The 20,097-nt window shown below is 41.6% G+C and overlaps 1 protein-coding gene across 7 annotated transcripts in view; it reads left to right on the forward strand.

Annotated features, from left to right (window-relative positions):
• Positions 1 to 20,097, forward strand: part of TNS3 (tensin 3) — a 343,602-nt gene that overhangs the window by 308,148 nt on the left and 15,357 nt on the right. For all 7 annotated transcript variants that reach the window (XM_084621461.1, XM_084621462.1, XM_084621463.1 and 4 more), the window contains 5 exons: positions 5,954 to 6,125; positions 8,589 to 9,235; positions 9,938 to 10,024; positions 13,947 to 14,078; positions 17,752 to 17,847. In XM_084621461.1, the coding sequence (XP_084477587.1) occupies positions 5,954 to 6,125; positions 8,589 to 9,235; positions 9,938 to 10,024; positions 13,947 to 14,078; positions 17,752 to 17,847 (1,134 nt within the window). The remainder of the gene's footprint in view (positions 1 to 5,953; positions 6,126 to 8,588; positions 9,236 to 9,937; positions 10,025 to 13,946; positions 14,079 to 17,751; positions 17,848 to 20,097) is intronic.

A 20,097-nucleotide genomic window follows, 5' to 3' on the forward strand; every position in this document is an offset into this window, starting at 1 on the left:
TCACCACCAGGAGCCCGGGAGGCTGCTGGGCTTCCAGCGGGGAGCTGAGAGCCTGCGGGGAAGCCGTGCTCCTGGTGGAGAGCCAAAACCCCGGGGGCGGGGGCAGCCATGCTCCCAGTGTGGAGCTGAGAGCCATGCGGGGCAGCTGAGTTCCCAGCAGGGAGCTGCAGGTGGAGCTGAGAGCCCCCCCTGCCTTAAGTTGGTGGAAGGACTCCTCGTGAGTATACACACCACCAACAGAACGAGGGTAGTACTGACAAACTGCCACAGTAATGGCTCTTAAGTCAAACTAACATAGGTCATCTTAAGTTTGTAGTGTAGACATGCCCTCAGACAATATTACAGATTTGTTTTCTGCTCACTTCATCCAATCCGCTTGCCAATTTGCCACTTCCTAGATCTTCTCCTACTCTTATCTCCATGCTATGCACACCCAGCACTTGGAATCTTCCTCCTGTCTCACCTCCAAACATTTCCTTAAAGCACACAGTTTCTAAATGGCCTGCAAAAGCTAGCCTTTCCCTTCACTGAGGCATTAGCAAAATAGATTCTAGACAGTTCAGTTCCATACCATATGGAACTGAAATGATGCATGATGAACTTCACTATCCAAACACGTTCCTTCTTTTCCCTTTCCCCCAGTCGTTAGCAGTATCTTGTCTAGGTAGGCGTTTGTCTTTCAATGAGATCCATTCAAGCATATCTGCCTCCTCTCTCCTGCTATTCCTCTTCTCTTGGTGCAGCCAGCTCCTTCTCATTTCTCTGGTGTAAGCACATCTCCTTCCTTCCCCAGTAGAGTTTAAGGCTTAGAAGGGACCATTTTGATGATCTGGTTGGGCCTCTTGTGTAAAAGAGGTTTGAGAACCTCACCCACTAATCTCTGCATCAAACTTTTGTGTGAGCTGTGCCATATCTTTTAGACAGACATTCAGTCGTGATTTAAAGACTTGCAGTGGTGGAGAATCCACCACATCCCTAGGTAAGTTGTTTCATTGGTTAATTTCAAACAGCAAATGGAGCTAATGTGCCCTGGCACTCCTGAATCCCTGCTATACCTTTCCTCCTCTATATGGCATATTAAAAATAATTGGTAAGTATCACATATCAACACTTCAGCCCTGTCAAAGACTCCCACAAGAAGTTCAGACAATCCTTTGAAGTAATTTGTTGAATGAAGAATAAAAATAGATCTTGGACATGGAATGTGACCATCTGTAACCTTTTGGTCTCCTGGGTAAAGAAAAGTTGTGTCAGCAGAGAGATAGGAAACGCTGTCATAGAAATTCCTGAAATTCCCAGGTGTGGGAGGGAGACTTGAAACATACCATCTTCAAGTAATCTCCCCTGCCTTCTCTCTCCTTCCATGATTATCTCCACATGGCAGTTGTTGTGCTCAGCACATTGGCAGTGCCATTTGGGAGCTGGAGCCATCTGGAAAGCAAGCTGCAAAATGATCTGAAGTCTGTGTGCTGAACACAGAGGAGTATTGTGCTTCTTTTTCAGACAGATTTCAAAGGGAAAAAGAAAGTCTGAGAATACTTCTCCAGTAACAGGAGGAGTATTGGAAGAAAGAAAAATATCAGCTCATGGAATGTGGCCTTTGTGCTTGGGAAGGGGAGTGTATTTTTTTTTTTTAAAGGAACACAAATGTCCAAAAAAAGAAATGACTTTTACAGGGTACAGGATCTGATCCAACCTAGCTCTTCTGGTACACTCTTTATGTCCTAAATTTATTCTTTGTGCATGAGGGTTTGGCAGGAAATCTATCTAAAAGAATGGATTCATCAGATTGAATGTGAGTAGTGGAAGAATAGAGCTACAGAACACATTTCCATGTGCCTTCAAAATGAAGCTATTGATACAGGGATATTCTGGGTAAATATCCTCTGACATGGTTTCCTGTGACTCTTTTATAAGGCTGTATTTCTGTACCATTACCTGATTGGATGGATGAAGGACAGATCAAGAAATGGACTGGACTGCCAAAACTTGCAAATTATCATACAGGGCTTTCTGTCCCTGTACAGTCCTTTAAAGCTGGAGATAGTTTCATTGCTTTGGGTTGTAACCAACTCCCAGGATTCTTTAGTGCGATATATCTCCCATCCATTCAGCCTTTAGGCTGCACCAGGGACATTTAGGCCCTCAGCCAGCCCAAGTTCAGGGAAACAGAAAGCTGGCATGGCTTAGAGCCCTTTTCCCCACCACTCACCTGAGTTGTCTGCGCAGCTGAGGATCTGGCCTAACTTTTTCAGTCACAAGAGGCCAGATTCTGCACCCATATTCATACTGAGTAGTACTGAAATGGACTATTCAAAGAGTTAAAGCATAAGGAAGGGTGGCAGAATCTGGCTGGGTTTTTTCTTTCCCCTGTCATTGTGGGACCATGTCCTCCAAAAGCTGGAGTAGTGACAGCCCTGCTATTCAAATGCTGCTAGGATCACCACATCTTTTCAACTGGTCACTGGGTTGGGTTGAGTCACTGTAGATTGTTTAACAGAGATAGATTTATAAGCAGTGCTGTTGTAGATTGAATGGTTTCAGTTTGAAGTATGGTTCTGCTCTGAAAAGTGACTGTGAAACACAGCACCTTCTTACACAGTAGATCTCCCTATGTGGATTCAGAGTCATCCACTTAAACCTGTAACACAAAGAACCCTACTACTTTTTTAGTTTTGGTAGCATTGCAGGGGCAATGTAGCTATGGGTAAGTGTGCTGAATTCTATTCTGGCTCGCAAAGCAGCACAATTCTTATCTAAGTTCTAATTGTAAAGGTTTTGCTTATGGGTGATATATAATAGTTTGGCTCTCAGATCCCAGGATGAGTTTGCAGGACTGGTAATTATGAAAACCATCTCTTTACTTGTAAGATGTGCAGATTTGACCTGGAGACATTGAGACACAATACATATGATTCAATTTTTCAGTGTCATTTTTCTAAGCAGAACTGCACTTTAACTTGTCACTGTGCTAAAAGATATAGATTCAGCAGGTGCACTTGATTAGAAGCACCAATGTGTTGGGGTGAACAGATGCTATCATGATGTATCCCCAGGAGTATGGGAATCCACAGAATCTACAATACTGTATAGATGTGGGGTTCCTTGTGTTAAAAGGGTTAACAGCTGGTGCTGTGAGTGTAGACACCAAATCAGACAATAGTGGACACAGCCAGGATACTCAGCAGGCTTGTTTTTAATTGAATTATAAACAAAGCTGCTTTCATGGGAAGTGCTTAGTTTGCTACATTGGTATGGGGCAGGAGGGTAGTTGAACAGAGACCTCACTTTAGTCTTTGCTGGCGAGAGGGCCTGGTTTTCTACTGCCTTATGCCCGTGCCAAGTGGTTGTAAAATGCTACTTACACCAGGATAACGGTGCTTTACACCCACCAGTATGTCCTCGCTTTGTACAGGTGCAAATGACGGCTGAAGCAGCAGAGCATCAAGCCCCAATTCATCTCTTTTAATAACACTGTTCTCAGAAAAAATAATGTTGTGTGTTTGTTGTTTGTAATTTGGATTGGCTCTTATGAACTTAACTGAGGTGCAGTAAGATGCTTTCAACTGTTTGTGAAGGGTAATGCCCCCTCCCACCAAAGATTCATTGTACCTAGCTAGTCCTTTTACAGTTAGAGAGCAAACCCAGAAGCAAGGTGAATCTTGTCAGAAATGCAAATAAATAATCATACTGGTCAATCCTTGGCCTTGCTTCTGGTTTGTGAAGTTTGCATTAGCCCCAGACAGCTAGCTGTATATGCTGTCTGAAAAATGATCCCAGGGCAGATCACCCCAGAGTTCAGGGTGGACCCACAGGTTCTATGCAGCAATGAGGTATGGCAAGAAGAGGAGAAATTATGTAAATAGGCTCCCCGGCCCTGAGTAGCTCTCCAGCCTGCATGACAAGTACCCTCATAGAGTATTTGCCTTGTGGCAGCCCTGTACAGCCTACAACAGCCTGGGGGAGGGAAGGTGGGTAGCCTCCTAGGTCTAGATTAGACATTAAAGGTGTGATGTTAAGCTCTAGCTCAAACTAATTAACACCTTCTAAATCTCTAATCAAGAAAAAGAAATTGTACTTTGGCATGCGTGAAAGGGCTCAATTCCTTAGGCTTTAACATCACACCTAAAACCTAGTTTAGAGAAGCCCCACATTGATTTTGGCTGAAGTCAGCAGTTGAGGGTTGGTCCTGTGGTATTTTGATACTGCGAGCCTGATTTCGACTACATTTACACCAGTGTGAGACTAGAATCCGGCCCTGCAACTCTACAGTAGACACACATTCAGATTCTCCAGAGTCTCTCTTTAAAATAAGTCCTTTCTACAGTATTTCTTAGTTTACTTTGTAGGTCTGGGATAGTAGCACGAAGTTGATTTTTTTTTTCTAATTCTTCCCTCTGAAAGTTAGATTTGTGATGGTTGACATATTATAACTCCCTACAGTATGTGTGCTATGAAAGGAATTTGAATACTCTTCAGACTAAGCATTGATTTGCCAATGATGTTATCTCGTGTATTTGTCTCAAAGTACCTCACTCACTCCCTCTTCAAACTATATAACTGCCTTGCCCTCCTGTGAAGTGTAAAGGAAGGCTTCACTTTAGACTTGTTCTCCAATACAGCTCACGGTTCACAGAACCAGAAATGTTAGATATGGAAAAGACATTTTAGCTATTCCCCAGTGGCAGTGCCGGGTGGTCCCCTACAATCTGCTTTCTTATGCTTTGTTCAGTCTTCTTTTAAGTGTCTTAACTCAAGGGATAGTAATTACATCACATTTCCATTGTAGTCACCTTATTTAGGTTCCAGTCCCGCAAACACTGAGGTCAATGGAACTATTCATGTGCACAAAGTTATTCAAATGTTAAGTGTTTGCAGGATCAGAGTGCAAGGCCTTATCTAGAAGAGAGAATTGTACAGATTGAACTACGTGCTTGTTTATACACAGTTTTTGTACTGCTTTAAATGATAATGGTTTGCAACTGACATAGTTAAAGCAGTAGAGCCCCCTAGCATTATACACAGTTATACCAGTATAGCTTATTCCTCTAAGGGAAGAGGAATAAACTGTACCAGTTGAAAGCACTTGTATACCAGTTTAACCACATCCGCATACTGATTTTAACTATTTCAGTATCAAATCACCCTCCTAACCGATATATTTAAAAGCAGGACAAAAATGATGTAGACCAGACCTAAATTGGTTTCGGAACTGATTTTGGGGTTGCGGAGAGGTTTGCGCTCACCTGCCTAAACTAGTCCAATCAAGAGGGTTGCAAATTTGCTTGTGTGCATGTCTCATGACTAAGGTCACACCTGAAGTCTGCAGCAGCACCAGCAACTAAGCCCATATCAACCCAGTCCCACTTGAGTGTCTTTTAATCCCAATTGTGTCCTTTCTATTTCCATCTGAACAAATGAACAGCAAGGAGAATGAATGATCAGTGCCTAAAATGCCAATGTGAAAGGAAGCTTAGATATTCAATGAGTGAAGGAATGGAGAAAGGATATTGTACATGCTGAATTTAAGTGAAACTTGCTTACAGATCTCCCTGTCCTCTGTCTTACATCTACCAAGCAGTGAGGAATGTGGGAAAGAATTTTAAATATTCAATTTTATCTCTTCACATCTTAAGAATTAGAGGACATACCCTGGAGAGTTAATCAATCAACTTCAGTAGTGAAGTTCTGTGCCCTCCGCCCTCTCTCTCATTTGTTCATTTGCTAGAAATTTACAACGTTCAATGCAGTGTTGTACCTTTTAAATTTCATTAAATCAGATCAACTTTTAAATAAATGTAATAAAGTCTATTGTATGTTTCATGTTAAAAGAAGGGGCTAAGGGAACAGTAAATCCGTATGTTGTTTTGCAATTTTTTAATGAAATCTGCACCTGAGATATCAGAGAATTTGAGTTTCTAAAATATTTTTTGTTTCATTTCGTTTACTACAGAATCTCGAAGTTACATGGAAGGCCTTAACCACTCGGTTGTGATGACTGACAGCACCATGGGCACCAATCCCGCTTTGCTGAGGACTGACATGCAGACAGCTCCTTCGTGTCAGCGGCCTTTTGTATCTGCGTGCGCCATTTCCAGAAACAGCTCCATCCCAACCGGAGAAAGGTGGGAACTTGCCAGGGCTTTTCTTCTACCTAGAAGTTTGGGGTTCTTACAAAATCAGTCTCCATCTATGTCATTAGGCCTATGTCCACACTGCAGAATGACAATGTTAGCACATTGAGACTTCAGGCCAGCCAATTTGGATAAATAACTGCCACATTTGAGCAAGAGGTTTTTGGGGATGGATGTGACTCAGGTTAGGGGGAACACTTGAATAAGAACTCAATTCAACTTCACAGTGAACATAAGTCCTTGGACAGTAAATACCTGATTTTCAGAAATGCTGAGCATGTTCTTTGGTATATTACGTGCATGTATTGAAGGGGGGCTGTATGGCTTTTAAAAATTTTAGAAGTAATTATAGAGGTTGTTGATCTGCCTGAGAAAAACTTTTAGGTGTCAAAATACATAGAGATCCAAATCTCTTTTAATTCACTGCTTTGCTATATGTCAGTGCAAGTTCGTACATACTCATCAGAGTGCTAACAGCTCCCGATATTTTTACTGAAAGCCATTTGGGGAAAATCCCATAACATTTCATATTGAAAACATATTGGTGCAGAACAAATAAACACTGTTTACAATGTGTATCATTCTATCATTTTAGCAAATATATTTCTAATAAATAAGACATTTGGTGAAAACATTTTTCAGAGAGACAGGGCAAAAACGATGGTCAACAATTGATTTAATTTTCAACTGCCCAGTTGCCTCAGAAATTTTATTATCTTTAATTATTTGTTTTGTGGTACCATCCAAGGCCCAAATCAAGGAGCAGGGTGTCATTGTGGTAGGCATAGTATAAGGACATAAAAGAGCTGATCCCTGTCCCAAAGAGCATAGAATTTAAATATAAAATGAGAGAGAGCAGGTGGATACAACAAGCACACGGGGAGAAGCTACAGGGTAACAGTGAGAAGATTATGAACAGCCCCAATAGCAGAGGTCACAGCACTCCAGCTGCCTAGCCATCCCAAATAGGGCTTCCTGTTCCCAGACTCCTAGGTGGATAGCTACTGTCTTCACCCAGGACCCCATCCCTGCACTGTTTGATTATTATTGATCTCACCTCCCACATCTCTGGGTGTGTCTAATTACCATCTCTATTCATGGCTAATTGGCGCCTTTTTCACAGTAGTTTTCAGAACTGCCCTTCTGTTAGCTGATGTTAGCTGGCTGAAGTGTCAAGCTCTTCATAAGCATCCTGATGCCTTTGGTTTCTTTTCCCTTCTTCTGGTTTCCTTTAAAACTAGTGCTTAGAGAGAGGATATTTCCAGCCTGAGAAACTGTGAATCATATTTACAAATCCCCAATAACATATCTTAGAACTGCAGTCTGAAAAGATGTGACTTGTCATTATAAATAACCATGAATGGCAAATAGAGAGTTAAGACCTCAGCATCAGGCACTGCCAATACTGCTAATATGAAATCATTAAAAAATCAAAGTGTAAGTCCCTCATTTTAAAGTTTATCTTGAAACTTTGTTCCTTTCTTTCTAATACTTCTCATTTCTTTTCAAAGTACCCTTACCTTTTCAACTTTTTTATTTTGTCTTCATTTCTTCATTTTCCTTTCCTGTGTTATTGTGCAGTTTCTGTGGCATGCACAGATCTGGCATCCATTTCCACAGTGCCCTTTCAACTAAATCCCTTCTCTGTGTTTTTAAGTTCTTAACTCAATTTTTCTCCCTTCATTTATACAGTGCGGGCTTGTTCTCCCTTGCCAACCTAGCCCCGCCCAAACCCCCCCTCTCTATAACAAGTACTTGCTAATATATTTTTCAGCCATAGCTTCAGTACAGTAGACTTTTAGAAGTGTGTGTGTTTGGTGGTGGGGAATAAACTGTCTTTGCCTTTCCAAACTCTTGTCATGGAGAGATGATGTGTCCAGGGGGTGGTGTTTCTGCACACTGATAAGTACAATTATTCAGAAATGGAACAGTCCTTTGTTTAATGTTCAAACCTCTAGTTTCATAGGTGAAGCAAAACCTTGGAAAAAGTGTCTGTGGTGTTGCATGCTGCCTTCTGTGTTCTGCACTATTTTCTTTGCCCTTCTTATATGCACTTACATTTCCCAATGGACCTTACTCCCCTCTTTTGTAATATGAATGATCTTACGGTTAAGACACAGTCCTGGGAGTCAAGAGTCTTGAATACTATTCCTGGCTCTGTCACTGATTTATTTTGTGACCTTGGGCAAGTCTCTGAACTGTTGGTGTCTCAGTTCCCCTGTCTGGCAAATGAGGATAATCATGCAAACCTTACATGGTCTCAATTAACTAAAGTGTCTTGAGAATACATGCGTGGAGAGTGCTATAGAAGTGTCAGGTTTTGTTGTCTTGGTGAAGATTATTATTTACTGCTGTTAAAGATTATTGCTAAAGACTGGAATAAAGGCATTGTGCAATGAAATGTTTTCAAGACATATGGGAATGATTTGGTTGTGACATTTTCTTTTTGAACAGTCCTTCTGCAACTGAATGCCACTGGCTAGAAAGCAACACTAAGTCCACCCCTTCACCCCAGCTGTCAGTGCTGGGGAACAGCAGGCCTACAGGAAATTACCTTGTGTCCTCAGAATTTTCAAGCCCCATTCAGGACGGCTCGCTCTTGTCCCATTTCCAATCCCCAGGATTGCAAATAATCTCTTTGAACAGCCGAGAGGATTCATCCTTAGACCAGCAACAAGAGCCTGCTGCCCATCCCAGTGCCCGGGCCTACCTGAACTATGGTGGGACCAGCGTTAGCAGTAGCCCACCACTGGAGGAGAAACAACCTGTTTTCATGGCCAATACTAGCAGCTCTCCCAAAACTATGAGCTCGCCACTGGCAAGTACAGCGGACAATGGCTTTTTGGCCCACAACTTGCTTACAGTGGCCTCTGGACACAAAAGCCAGAGCAGCACAATTCAACAGCACCATGGAATGAACCTGCACCCACAGCCACCTCTTCCAGAGAAGAAGAGGACTTCTGAGGGAGACCGTTCTTTTGGCTCCATCTCTCCTTCTTCAAGTGGCTTCTCCAGCCCTCATAGCGGGAGCACAATCAGCATCCCATTCCCAAATGTCCTTCCGGACTTTTCAAAAGTTTTAAGCACTTCCCCTTTATCAGGTAGGTTTTATGCCAGGATGTATTTATAGTTAAACTGACACCTTTTATATGAGCGTGTGAGTAGGGTGGGATGTTAGATACTTTATAAAATAGTGGATGTTGAATAGCGAATGAAGTGACTGTTTGTAGTAAGAGGAGACACTTCACTTATTTTAGATATATTGTTTCTAAAGACAAAACTCCAGAGTGCTTTCTCTGAGCCTTTTTGGATGTGTCAGTCAAATGCAGCCCTCTCTCTGCTGCCAGCCCACAAGTAAGTAGTGACTGGGCCAATTCCTCTTAATAATGGCTGGCTTTGTCCTGCATCCTTGCTAGGCTCATGGCAAGAATACTTCGAATGTGGCTGTTTGTCATCTGGTCTGTGTTCAGACGTAGCCAGGCCTTACTGAGGAACTAAATGTTTAATGTAGCTTTATAACTCTGAGTTTTCATATTTTATAGCTTGCGGGAAATGGAACTTTAATAGCACTAGTCAAAGTATCATGTGATGTATGTTTTATTTCTCAAAGCAGCTTCAAAACTCTCCCAGACTACTAGTTTAGTTGTGATGTTCCTCTCCCCCCACCTCCTATGGTTGAACTCTGAATTCCTAAATTAATCAGCACCTCACTGTCCGAGGTGAGAGCTAACAGCAGGAAATGCCCTTTGCAGTTATGGTGTATATTGATTTTTTTTTAATTTTCTTTTACCTTTATTTAACAGAAAACCCAACTGATAAACACGTGACCGTAAAATTTGTCCAAGATACATCCAAGTTCTGGTACAAGCCAGATATTTCAAGAGAACAAGGTATACCAAATATCATCTTCTGCAGGGTGTTCAGCTGCAGAAGGGCTGTTAAGGAGTGCTCTGTATAAATTTCTGGTGTCTGGGGTCTAGATTTCTTTACATACAAATGTAAAAATAATTCTGGCCTTAGCAATAGGCGGACTAGAGGCCCTTAGGCCAAGCACCCAGTTTAGTAGGAGGACTGGTTTTGTTAAATAACCCTTGAGAAAGTGACAAAGAACTTTGGATTTAATTTGAGCCAGATCCTCAGATCCTCTGGAATGACCCAAAGGGGACTTAATGGCAGTAGCTGAAGATTTTCCCTAGGGGAATTAGGGACTGGCATAGCCATCCCCTCCAGTCTTTTCCCGCTGGTACTGGGGAACTTTCCAGGGCATGCTGAAGGAACGCAGAGGGGAGGAAGGCACAATGTGCTCCGGTGATCCTGGCTCAAGGGATCATTATTCACCAGTACAAGTTATCCTAAGCCTGCTCTAACTTGCAGGCCAATTTGACTTCCAGGATTTGGAGAGGCAGGGCAAAAAGGTACCTATACTTATCATCTCCTCAGGTAACTGAGTGCTCATCTGGCATGGAGTCAGCCCTATGTTTTGTAAAGTGTACGTAAATTTAATGCTAACAGGTCAGAGAACCAAGTATAATACAGAGCAAGCTTCTCCCATGCAGATCTGCCAAGACACCTCAGCCACTGCCCGCAACTGTTACAGCTGGTTTTTAAAGCTAGTTGTCAGTGGTTCCATACTTACTATGCTCATTCCACAAGTTACAGTTCTTAGTGCCTTAACTGCATCTCTGCTTGTACAATGGGGATGGGAAATAGAAAGTATTCTTCATGGGTATCAGCAGGATAGGGACATCCCAAAAAAATGATAAACTACCCAGAATAAGAAACTTCTCTGAAAGTTGGCAGTCTGGAATTCTGCAACTCCTGTCCCAGGTGGCCTGTATTAATCCTACACCTCAACAAACTATAATCCTCCGGGGAGTATTTATATAAATATATATAATTTTTACATGCACATGTATTCCAGAAAAAACCTTCCACCTCACTTATGTCAGTCTGAGACATAAGAACGGCCATACTGGGTCAGACCAATGGTCCATTTAGCTCAGCAGCTTGTCTTCTGACAGTAGCCAGTGCCAGATGCTTCAGAGGGAATGAAAGAAACGGGCAATTATCAATTGATCCAACTCCTGTTGTCTGGTCCCAGCATCTGGCAGTCAGAGGCGTCACCTGAGTACACATAGATGCAGCATCCAGAGGATTATGATTTAGTGATGTTTAAGATTAATATAGGTTGCCTCAGACTGTTGCTACAGAATTTCAGGCTGCAGAATTTTGGAGAAGTTTATAATTCTAACAGTTTATTATTTATTTGGTTGTCCCTATGTTGTCGATCCCCAAGGAAAACTCCATTGCCATTTCACAGGCACACCCGGAGTTAAGGCAATATAATAATACATATATTACATTCTCTCTTTGCAGTAGCACTTACAATGTTCTATGTGCTTTACAAACAGCTGCTATATGAGAAGACAATCCCTGCATACATAAGTAAATTGTAAAATTCAAATACTCTGAATCCTGCCTAATGGAATACGACAGCTCTGTGATGGACTCAGATCAGGTCTGCATGTCAGATAGCAAAGATGAGGCTGTTGGAACAGACATAATGTTTATAGTCAAAGTATAGTCTTCTTTGACTGGAAGGCCTTTAACATTGTCCCAATGAACCATAGCCAACATAGCCTTCAGCTACTGGCAAACTGTGAATTGCTGGATCTGTCTAATGCATACTTTCTCAGACTGTGAGGTTGTTTGCAGCGTCTTACAGTGCAGGTAAAAGCACAAGCACAGGGGAAAAGAAGGTAGTAAAAAACAGAAGATTTACACTTCGTGGGTGTAGGATTTACTGGTCCAGGGCCCATTAGTGAATTGAATGTTCAAAGGATGACTCTTGACTTGTTGAGCCCAAAGAGGAAAGGAATAAAACTAACAGGCTGCTGCTTGAACAAGTTAAAAATATGCTTCCCAACAGTTTAATATTCACTTTTGTCCATCCAATATAATCTCTCTTCCCCTTTTTAAAAATACTAACATTATGGGAGGTGTCGGTGTTTTTTTTCCCTTTGCCTGAGGGAGGAATCCTATGACCGATGTAGTTAGAAGGATTAGGCAAACACTCTCTTGAATTGCACAGTTTTGCATATTTACCACATTAGCCTCAACACATATTAGTGCAGTAATCTATTACTTTTCTCTCATCCCCACCCACCTCCATGTTTACATCTTTTATAGATGAGCAGTACAAAATTCATATCAACTTGCAAACTGCTGCATTTGCTTATTCATGCAGGAGTCTGAGTATTTATGTTTGCAGTTCCGTGATTTGCCTATGTTGTTATCCAGTGTGTGCAGGAAGTCACCAGTATTTATGCAATTTCTGTGATTTAACATTTGTTCCAACTTCGGAATATTTTATTGTGTTCACAAAAGGTAGAAGGACCTTGCCAGTGCATACAAGACATGATGCACAATGTAAAGACTCCAAAATCAGAATCAGGCTCTCCCTGGGTGTTCTTTGCGGCATTGCTGAGTATTAGACATGCAGGAGGCTGGCTGAAATTTAAGCAATGAGTGAAAAGAAACACAGTCTGAAAAGTAGTCTGAACTCTGCAAAGATATTAGGAGGAATCACACCATTCTGCACCCTGTTATATGACCCTGGACTTTGCCACAAAGTTATTCAAAGAAAAGTTAAGCCCATGGCTTCCTGACCTTGGGCTACAGAGCACTTTGATTCAAAGGCATGCAGCAACCTCTCTGGAAGCCAGTCTTGCTATGTATAATCCAACTCATAGTCCCCAGGCAGAGATCACAGAACAAAAAGTATTCCAATTCTTAGAATCTCAAAATGCAAGTATATGCCTACCTACACCTCCTTCCCTGCTTAAAATGAGAGAAGAGGGAGAGAATACCTTTCGTATACCTTGTAATGCCTTGGCACTGTGTGCCACTTGGCTGTTAGTGGATGATGACACATGTCTGTTTGTTGTGGGGGCTGTGTAGAAGAGAAAGCAGCATTTTCTTGTCATGCCAACTATTGTGGCCATACTCCCAGTTACACTTTTTAACAAGCAAACAGAATAGCTTCAGGAATCAACTTTTCCTCTTTGCCAAAAAGCACATGCATGCTGGGACAGAGCGTTGGAGAAGGAAAGTTCTGGCTCTTCTCTGATTGCAGGGAATTGTGAACATGTTCGTGTATGTTCATGCCAGGTAGAGTGTTTGCCAATTTGCCAGCCTCTGTTTGCTGAGTTGTTCCCAAATTGGTCTCTCAAAGGCAGAAAGAGAAGATAGTTCTGTCTCTTAAAGGATGTTCTCCTGTAAAGCCTTTACCATTTTTGCAAATAGTATTAATAGTAACATACTCCATATCAGGGCTTGAAATCAGTGTTGCCAGCTTGAGACTATGCCCTCCCTCCCCCCACCCCACCCCAGGAAAAAAAAAAAAGAGAGAGAGAGATGTGAGGTTTTGATTCTGCCTGGTCTCTACTACATAATGTTTGTCTGTCTCACATGGATATTATGGGGATTAGTTAATTAATGTGTGTACAGTGCTTTGAACTTGTAAAACAGTGTGGGTGAGATTGTGAGCCCTTTAAGCTACACATGTAGTACGGTACTATTCAGTATGAGCAAGGGGTTCACAATCTGGTGCTGTCTGAGCATTGAATAGATAGCAAAATCATATCCAGAGTTAGGATCCAAGGTTTTGATTCTGTTCTAAGGCAGTGAGGAGGGAGACAAAAGAACCTGGCATTCTTTACTAGTGCTTTAAATGAGGATTTGGAACAGTACCTTTGTGTTTATTACTTGGACTGAAACACTTTTCTCAATCTCTCTCTGAATCCTTTGCAGCCATTGCCATTCTGAAGGACAAGGAACCAGGGTCATTCATTGTTCGAGACAGCCATTCTTTCAGGGGAGCCTATGGCCTGGCAATGAAAGTTGCTACACCTCCTCCTTCAGTGCTGCAGTTAAACAAGAAAGGTATTGTATGTCTCCCATCTTTACTTTGTCACACAGAGTGTGCAAGACCTAACTACTATATAGAATTCAGAGAAATCCTCCTTTCTCCATAATTAAACATCAAGAGGTGCAATTCTGAGTCAATCAACTCAGAAGTCTCAATTTGGATTCCTTGCAGTGAGAATAAGAATCTCTCCCAGTGGGACTGTGGAACATGTTTGTGTCATGCTTGGTAGTTTCATACACAGGTTGGTAATTATATACACAGCTTGGATGTGCATGTACTATACAATATTGTCCTAACAGGAATCCAACACCAACTCACTAGCTGAGCCTCCTCAGTTATTAGAAGTCTGGTTTTGATCTAAGGCTCAGTGTCATGCCAAATACCACCATGCACAACTTTTGCCTTGACGGAAGAGGGAACTTTTTTGGCCTGGGAATTTGTTTTGAGACAACAGTATATCAGAAATAAATCTGAGAAAAATTAGCGTAGCTAAACAAGAAGCAGTGTGACAGATGTGTTCCCCCAGACTCCTGTGCCGTAACGTATAACTTATATCTGTCAGTCCTGAAGGGGAAAATGAAAAGAGCACATGGAACGCATTAGGCAGCATATGGAAACTCAGGAGGCAGTGTCTAAGACGTGTTCTTGGCTCTGATCGTGCCTACTGACCTTCTTGCTGCTACTTTTCTCTTTCCGAACCCTTTGTATACATTGGTAAATGTTGCCCAATGAGGTAAAGAACTGCAGAAAATTGGGTTGACTGAAAAATAGCAGCTGTTAATGTCTGTTTGGAGTGTTTCTGTCCTTTGTTCCTTCTTCCAATTATTTCAAGTGCACTTTTGGTCTGGAGCTTGGATTTCATTATTCCAGATTTAAAAGGAGAATAGGAACATAGGAATTGCCTCACTGGATCAGACCGAAGGCCAGTATAGTTCAATATCCTGCCTCTGATAATGCCAGTACCAGATGCTTCAGAGCAAGGTATAGAACCCTGGAATAGACAGATGTGGGATAATCTGTCCCCCACATTCATGCTGATCTGATCTTTAATAATTAGAGATTGGCACATATCCTGAAACATGATGTTTAATATACCTTCCAAAATTTTATCATTAATATGGTAACTCTGATAAACATATTTGAAAAATCCCTTTTAAAAAATCTTTCTAAATTCTTGGCCTCAACAGCTTTCTGTGGCAATGAGTCTAATTACATGATGGGTAAAAATTATTTCCTTTTTGTAAGTTTTGGATTTGCCACATTTTAATTTAAGTCAAAGTCGCATTCTTCTTGTGTTTGAGCCAGGAAGAACAGTAGTTCCTGATCTACCTTCTTGATACTCTTCACTATTTTATTCACTTCCCTAACATCACCATCTAATCATCTTGTTGCTGAAAGAAACAATGCCAATCTTTTCAGTTTCTCTTCCTATTAATTTTTTCCAGGCCCTTGATTATTCTCATTACCTCTCTAATTCTGTAATATCTGTGAGATGGGGTAATCAGGACTGCACATAATGTTCCAGATGAGGCCGCACCGTTGATTTATATATCAACATTATAACATTCCCCATATTATTCTCTATTCCATTTCTTATGTATCCTAACATTTTGTTTGCTTTGTGACCACACTGAGCTGTACACTGAGTAGTGATCTTCATTGTCTACAATGACACCTAGATCCCTTTCTTGAGTTGATACAGTTACTTTAGAACCCTGTAAGCCATATGGAGTTTCCCTCCAATTTACACTACTTTATATTTATCGACATTGAACTCCATTTACCATCATGTTCCCTGTTCCCCTAGCTTGTTTAGGTTTCTCCAGAGTTCCTCAAAGTCCTCTCCAATCCTGACTTACCTAAATAACCTTGTGTCGTCCGAAAACTCACTCCTCCTCCCTTCCTAGATCTTTAATAAATATGTGAAACAATACAAGACTTAGTACAGAACCTTGAGGCACCCCCTGCTGTTAACCTTTTGCCTTGAGGAAAATTTACCATTTATTCCTCTTCTTTGTTTTCTATCACATAACAACAGCTTAACAGCCATATTGGTCTTGTCTGTGCTAGACAGTGAAGCTCCACTGGTGATCGCAAAACTGAGAACTCTAATGAAGGCTGGCTGTGGGTATTTTAACCGCCATGTTGTCTAACTTGAGCCTGAGAAGGCCGACATACATGGTAGTTCAAGTACCAGTGGCCACTGGCAACCTGTCTACCCTAGCTAAGTTGCTAACACTGGTTGAGCTGCACCAATGGTAGCAACTGTGGGAAACTTTAAAAAGCCTACTGTAGACAGAACCAATGGGTCTGTCTCCTGCTCTTACGTAAACTGAGTAAATCATGCTGTAAAAAGCAGGGAGATGGCCAGCAACTTCTGTACCACTTGCTCTAAGTTTCCCAGCCAGTCTGATTCCCACCAGACCTTCCCAGAGAGCAGAAATTTGTCTCCCCTGCATCACCTTTTCTTTTGGCATCGTGGCATCAGAAGGCATCCCAATTTTCTCTTGTAAGCAGTCCTTCAAGGGCCAACTTAGCAAATTTTGGCTTGTGTAGTGTTTCTGCTCTAGAAACCAGTTTACTCATTTATGCTGGCTTGAACATCGTCAATGAAATGTGGTCACCAGATGTCATGTGTCTCCTGTCTGTGACTGATAAGATCAGAGACAAGGGGAATATCTGTAATCTTTTCGCTGATCTGTTATTGAGTTCATCTGTTATTGGGCCACTTTGCCCCATCACCATACAATGAGTGACCCTTTTGTTGCCGATGGGTGGCGCCAAATTTATATGTTCACTACTGCCAACCCCAAGCTTTGAAAAGTCATGAATCATGCCCCAAAATCATGAGTCTGGCTTAAAATTAATGAGATGTTTTAAGGGTAACTCTTGGGTCTTTTTAATTTGCCTTCAGGATTTTTAGTATTTCGGTTACGCTCAAGTTACAGTTTCAAGCTTTTCTCTGCAACCGTGATAGAAACTTCCCTTTTCTAAATGAAAGCCAAGAATCTCATCTAATTTTGTCCCTATGAAGTGGGGTATTAATTAAAATATCAACTATCATGAGATTCATGATAAAATCATTAGAGTTGGCGCACTGTAAATCTTTTACTGTAATATTTTAAACTGAGTACAGACCAGGACTACTACTAGTTTTATATCTGTGTCAACGGGGTGTGTGTGTATGTTTTTGTTTTTCTCATTTTAACCCGGTTGCCAGCTCTTGTCATTAGTGAGTACATCAGAATTTCTGACCTTGTTTCTTCCATATTTCCTTTTTGTAGCTGCCATTGATTTTTTGTCTTGACTTGATTGCCAACCCCACCTATTTCTTCCCTTACTTTCAGGAGAAAAAGAAACAACCAGCTGTTTTCCTTGACCTACTGGTTCCTATAAAATGTTGGGACACATCCTGGAGGTTTTGGACATTGGTACCCATCTAGGTGTCAACCAGAGGCAGAATTGTTGCAGGCTGGGAGTGATTATCTGTTGATAACATGCTATACAGTGCCTGTTTCATTGCGGATGGTGACACAGCAGTAGAATAGCTAGTGCACGGTCTGAATGCTATGTATAGAGCATTCACTTGTTCTAAGGAAGGCAGCTATCATAAACACTTCCTAATTTGTGACCCCCGTCTCTTATTCACTGGCTTACTTCATGTGTTTGTTTTCTTTTTTTCTACAGTGGGGGATTTGTCAAATGAGCTTGTCAGGCATTTTCTGATTGAATGCACCCATAAGGGAGTGCGGTTGAAAGGATGCCCAAACGAGCCATATTTTGGTAAGTGCTGTACATCAACAGGACATGAAAAATGAGGATATTTTGCATACAGCCAGACTGCTTCATAACGTAGAATGGAACATGAGAGGAAATGTCACACAAAGATTGTGAGATGGTTTCTGCAGGAACCTATTTTAGTATTGTCATGATAATGGCCTTCTATATCAATCTATATGACCACATAGAAAAAAAGCACATTGTAGTAGAGGACATTCCAACTAGAGCATTGTAATGTGATGGAAGCACATCGCTTCTTGTTAGACTGCCCTAACAGGAATAGATGTACTAATTGCAGCTTCTCTTTGAAGTAAAGATGACCCCAAAGCAAACCAAAAAAAAGGCGGGGGGCGGGGGGGATTTAAACTTTGTCAGTTTGAGATGGGAGGTATTTCAAACCTGAGGTTTTAGTTCAGTCCTGCCTCTAACTTGAAGCATGTATCCAAGGTACTTGTATGGCCCACTGCCATAATATCTGAGCACCTCACAATCATTTAATTAATTTATCCTCATAACACCCCAATGAGATAGGTAAGTCCTGTCACCTCCATTTTAAAGATGGGGAACTGAGGCACAGAAAGACTAGTTTCTTTTTGACTTGCCATAGGACTTTGGTCCAATGTTCCCTCTAATTTTTTCCATCCATGTGCAGAATGAACTTTGTTATGAGCACCAATATCGAGGAGATGTGCGCCACCAGTAGAAACAAAAAACCTAGATATAATATATATTTTTTAAAAGTTACCATAGGGATAATTACTCCAGCCAGGATAAGTTAGGCATTTTAGAACTCACTGCTCAAATAATTAAATTTAAGCACAACAGAGAAATCAAATTATGAAATGCATAGACCAAAAAACTAAAATAGCAGCACTCTGAAAAAATAAAATTACAGAGAGTATATGTGCATTGCAAGAAGTAGCAAGAAGTAACAACAGTAACACAAGTATGTGTTGGGAGATGTGTGTGAAAGAGCCAGAGTGTGTGTGTGTGAGAGAAACAGAGTGTGTGTGTGTGTGTGTGTGTGTGTGTGTGTGTGTGTGTGAGAGAGAGAGAGAGAGAGAGAAAGAGACACAGGCACAGAGTGTGTATATGCTGGCTACTGGGGAAGTGTATGAGAGACCATGTGCTGTCTCTTCAAGCACAGCGGCACTCACCAGTCTGAAGGCTCGTTCAGACCGCAGCAGCCGCTAGCAGCTCCGTCTAACTCCCGAGTCCTATAGCTCCTCCCCAAGTAGCCAGGTCAGGCACTAGACTGATGATTTGGGGCCTGAATTGGGAGGAATCTTCCCTGCCTGAGCTGTGGAGTGGCGACATGTCTGTATAGCTATTTCACAGACTACTCTTGCTGCCCTTACAAGGTGCTATCCATAATGGAGATACTTCACAATGGGGATCCTCATGCCCATCTCCAAGTTCACCTGTGATGCCACCCCCCTTCTGCATCCAGCCATTCCCTGCCCTCCAGCAGCTACAAAGGACCCCTCTATGGCCATGCTCATTAGGGCTCAGATCTCTGAATTGTTGAGCAGCATCAACTCCCAGTGACATCAACAAGAAAGGAAGGTGCTCAGCAATTGTAAGATTGGGCCCTGGGCTCTGATTTTACAGCAGTTGTTGGTAGTCTATAGAAAATAATTTAAAATAAATCCATCTATAATTTTCTCCAGCACTGAAATATTGTTGGGTTATTCATGTTTTTCAGTGACTGGAATGAAAGGCACTAATAGACTGGCCAATCACCCCTCCAAATATAGAGTGTAAAATGTGCATTGACATTTTAAAGAGAACAGAGGGTCCAGATCCCTTAGGTGGAACTGAAAATCTCAGCCTTGCTATATAGTTACAGCAAATGGTGTCTCACGGCACTAATTAGAAGGAGACATGATTTAATGTGGGATATCATACAGATGGCCTCACCTGGGGAGGTGGTGAATTCATCTAGCTGTTCTTTTTTCCATTAAAACACAAACCAACTCGACTGCCTGGTGGTTAGAGCAGGGAACCAGAAGTTAGGACACTTGAGTTATTTTCCCAGCTTTTCCACAGCCTCACAGCATGACATTGGACAGATTGCTTAGCTTGTCTGTTCTTACTGCCTCTTATGGGTGTTGAGACTTAATATGTTAATATTCGTAAAGCACATTATCATTGTCATCTTTCTCTTTAAAGTAAATTATTTAAGCAGATGAAGGGGGGGAGGGAACTGCAGTTCATGTAAAAGGAGTTAGACGCAATAAATTATGAGAAGAT

The sequence above is a fragment of the Lepidochelys olivacea genome (genome assembly GCF_965140295.1).
Source record: "Lepidochelys olivacea isolate rLepOli2 genome assembly, chromosome: 2".
NCBI lineage: Eukaryota > Metazoa > Chordata > Testudines > Cheloniidae > Lepidochelys > Lepidochelys olivacea.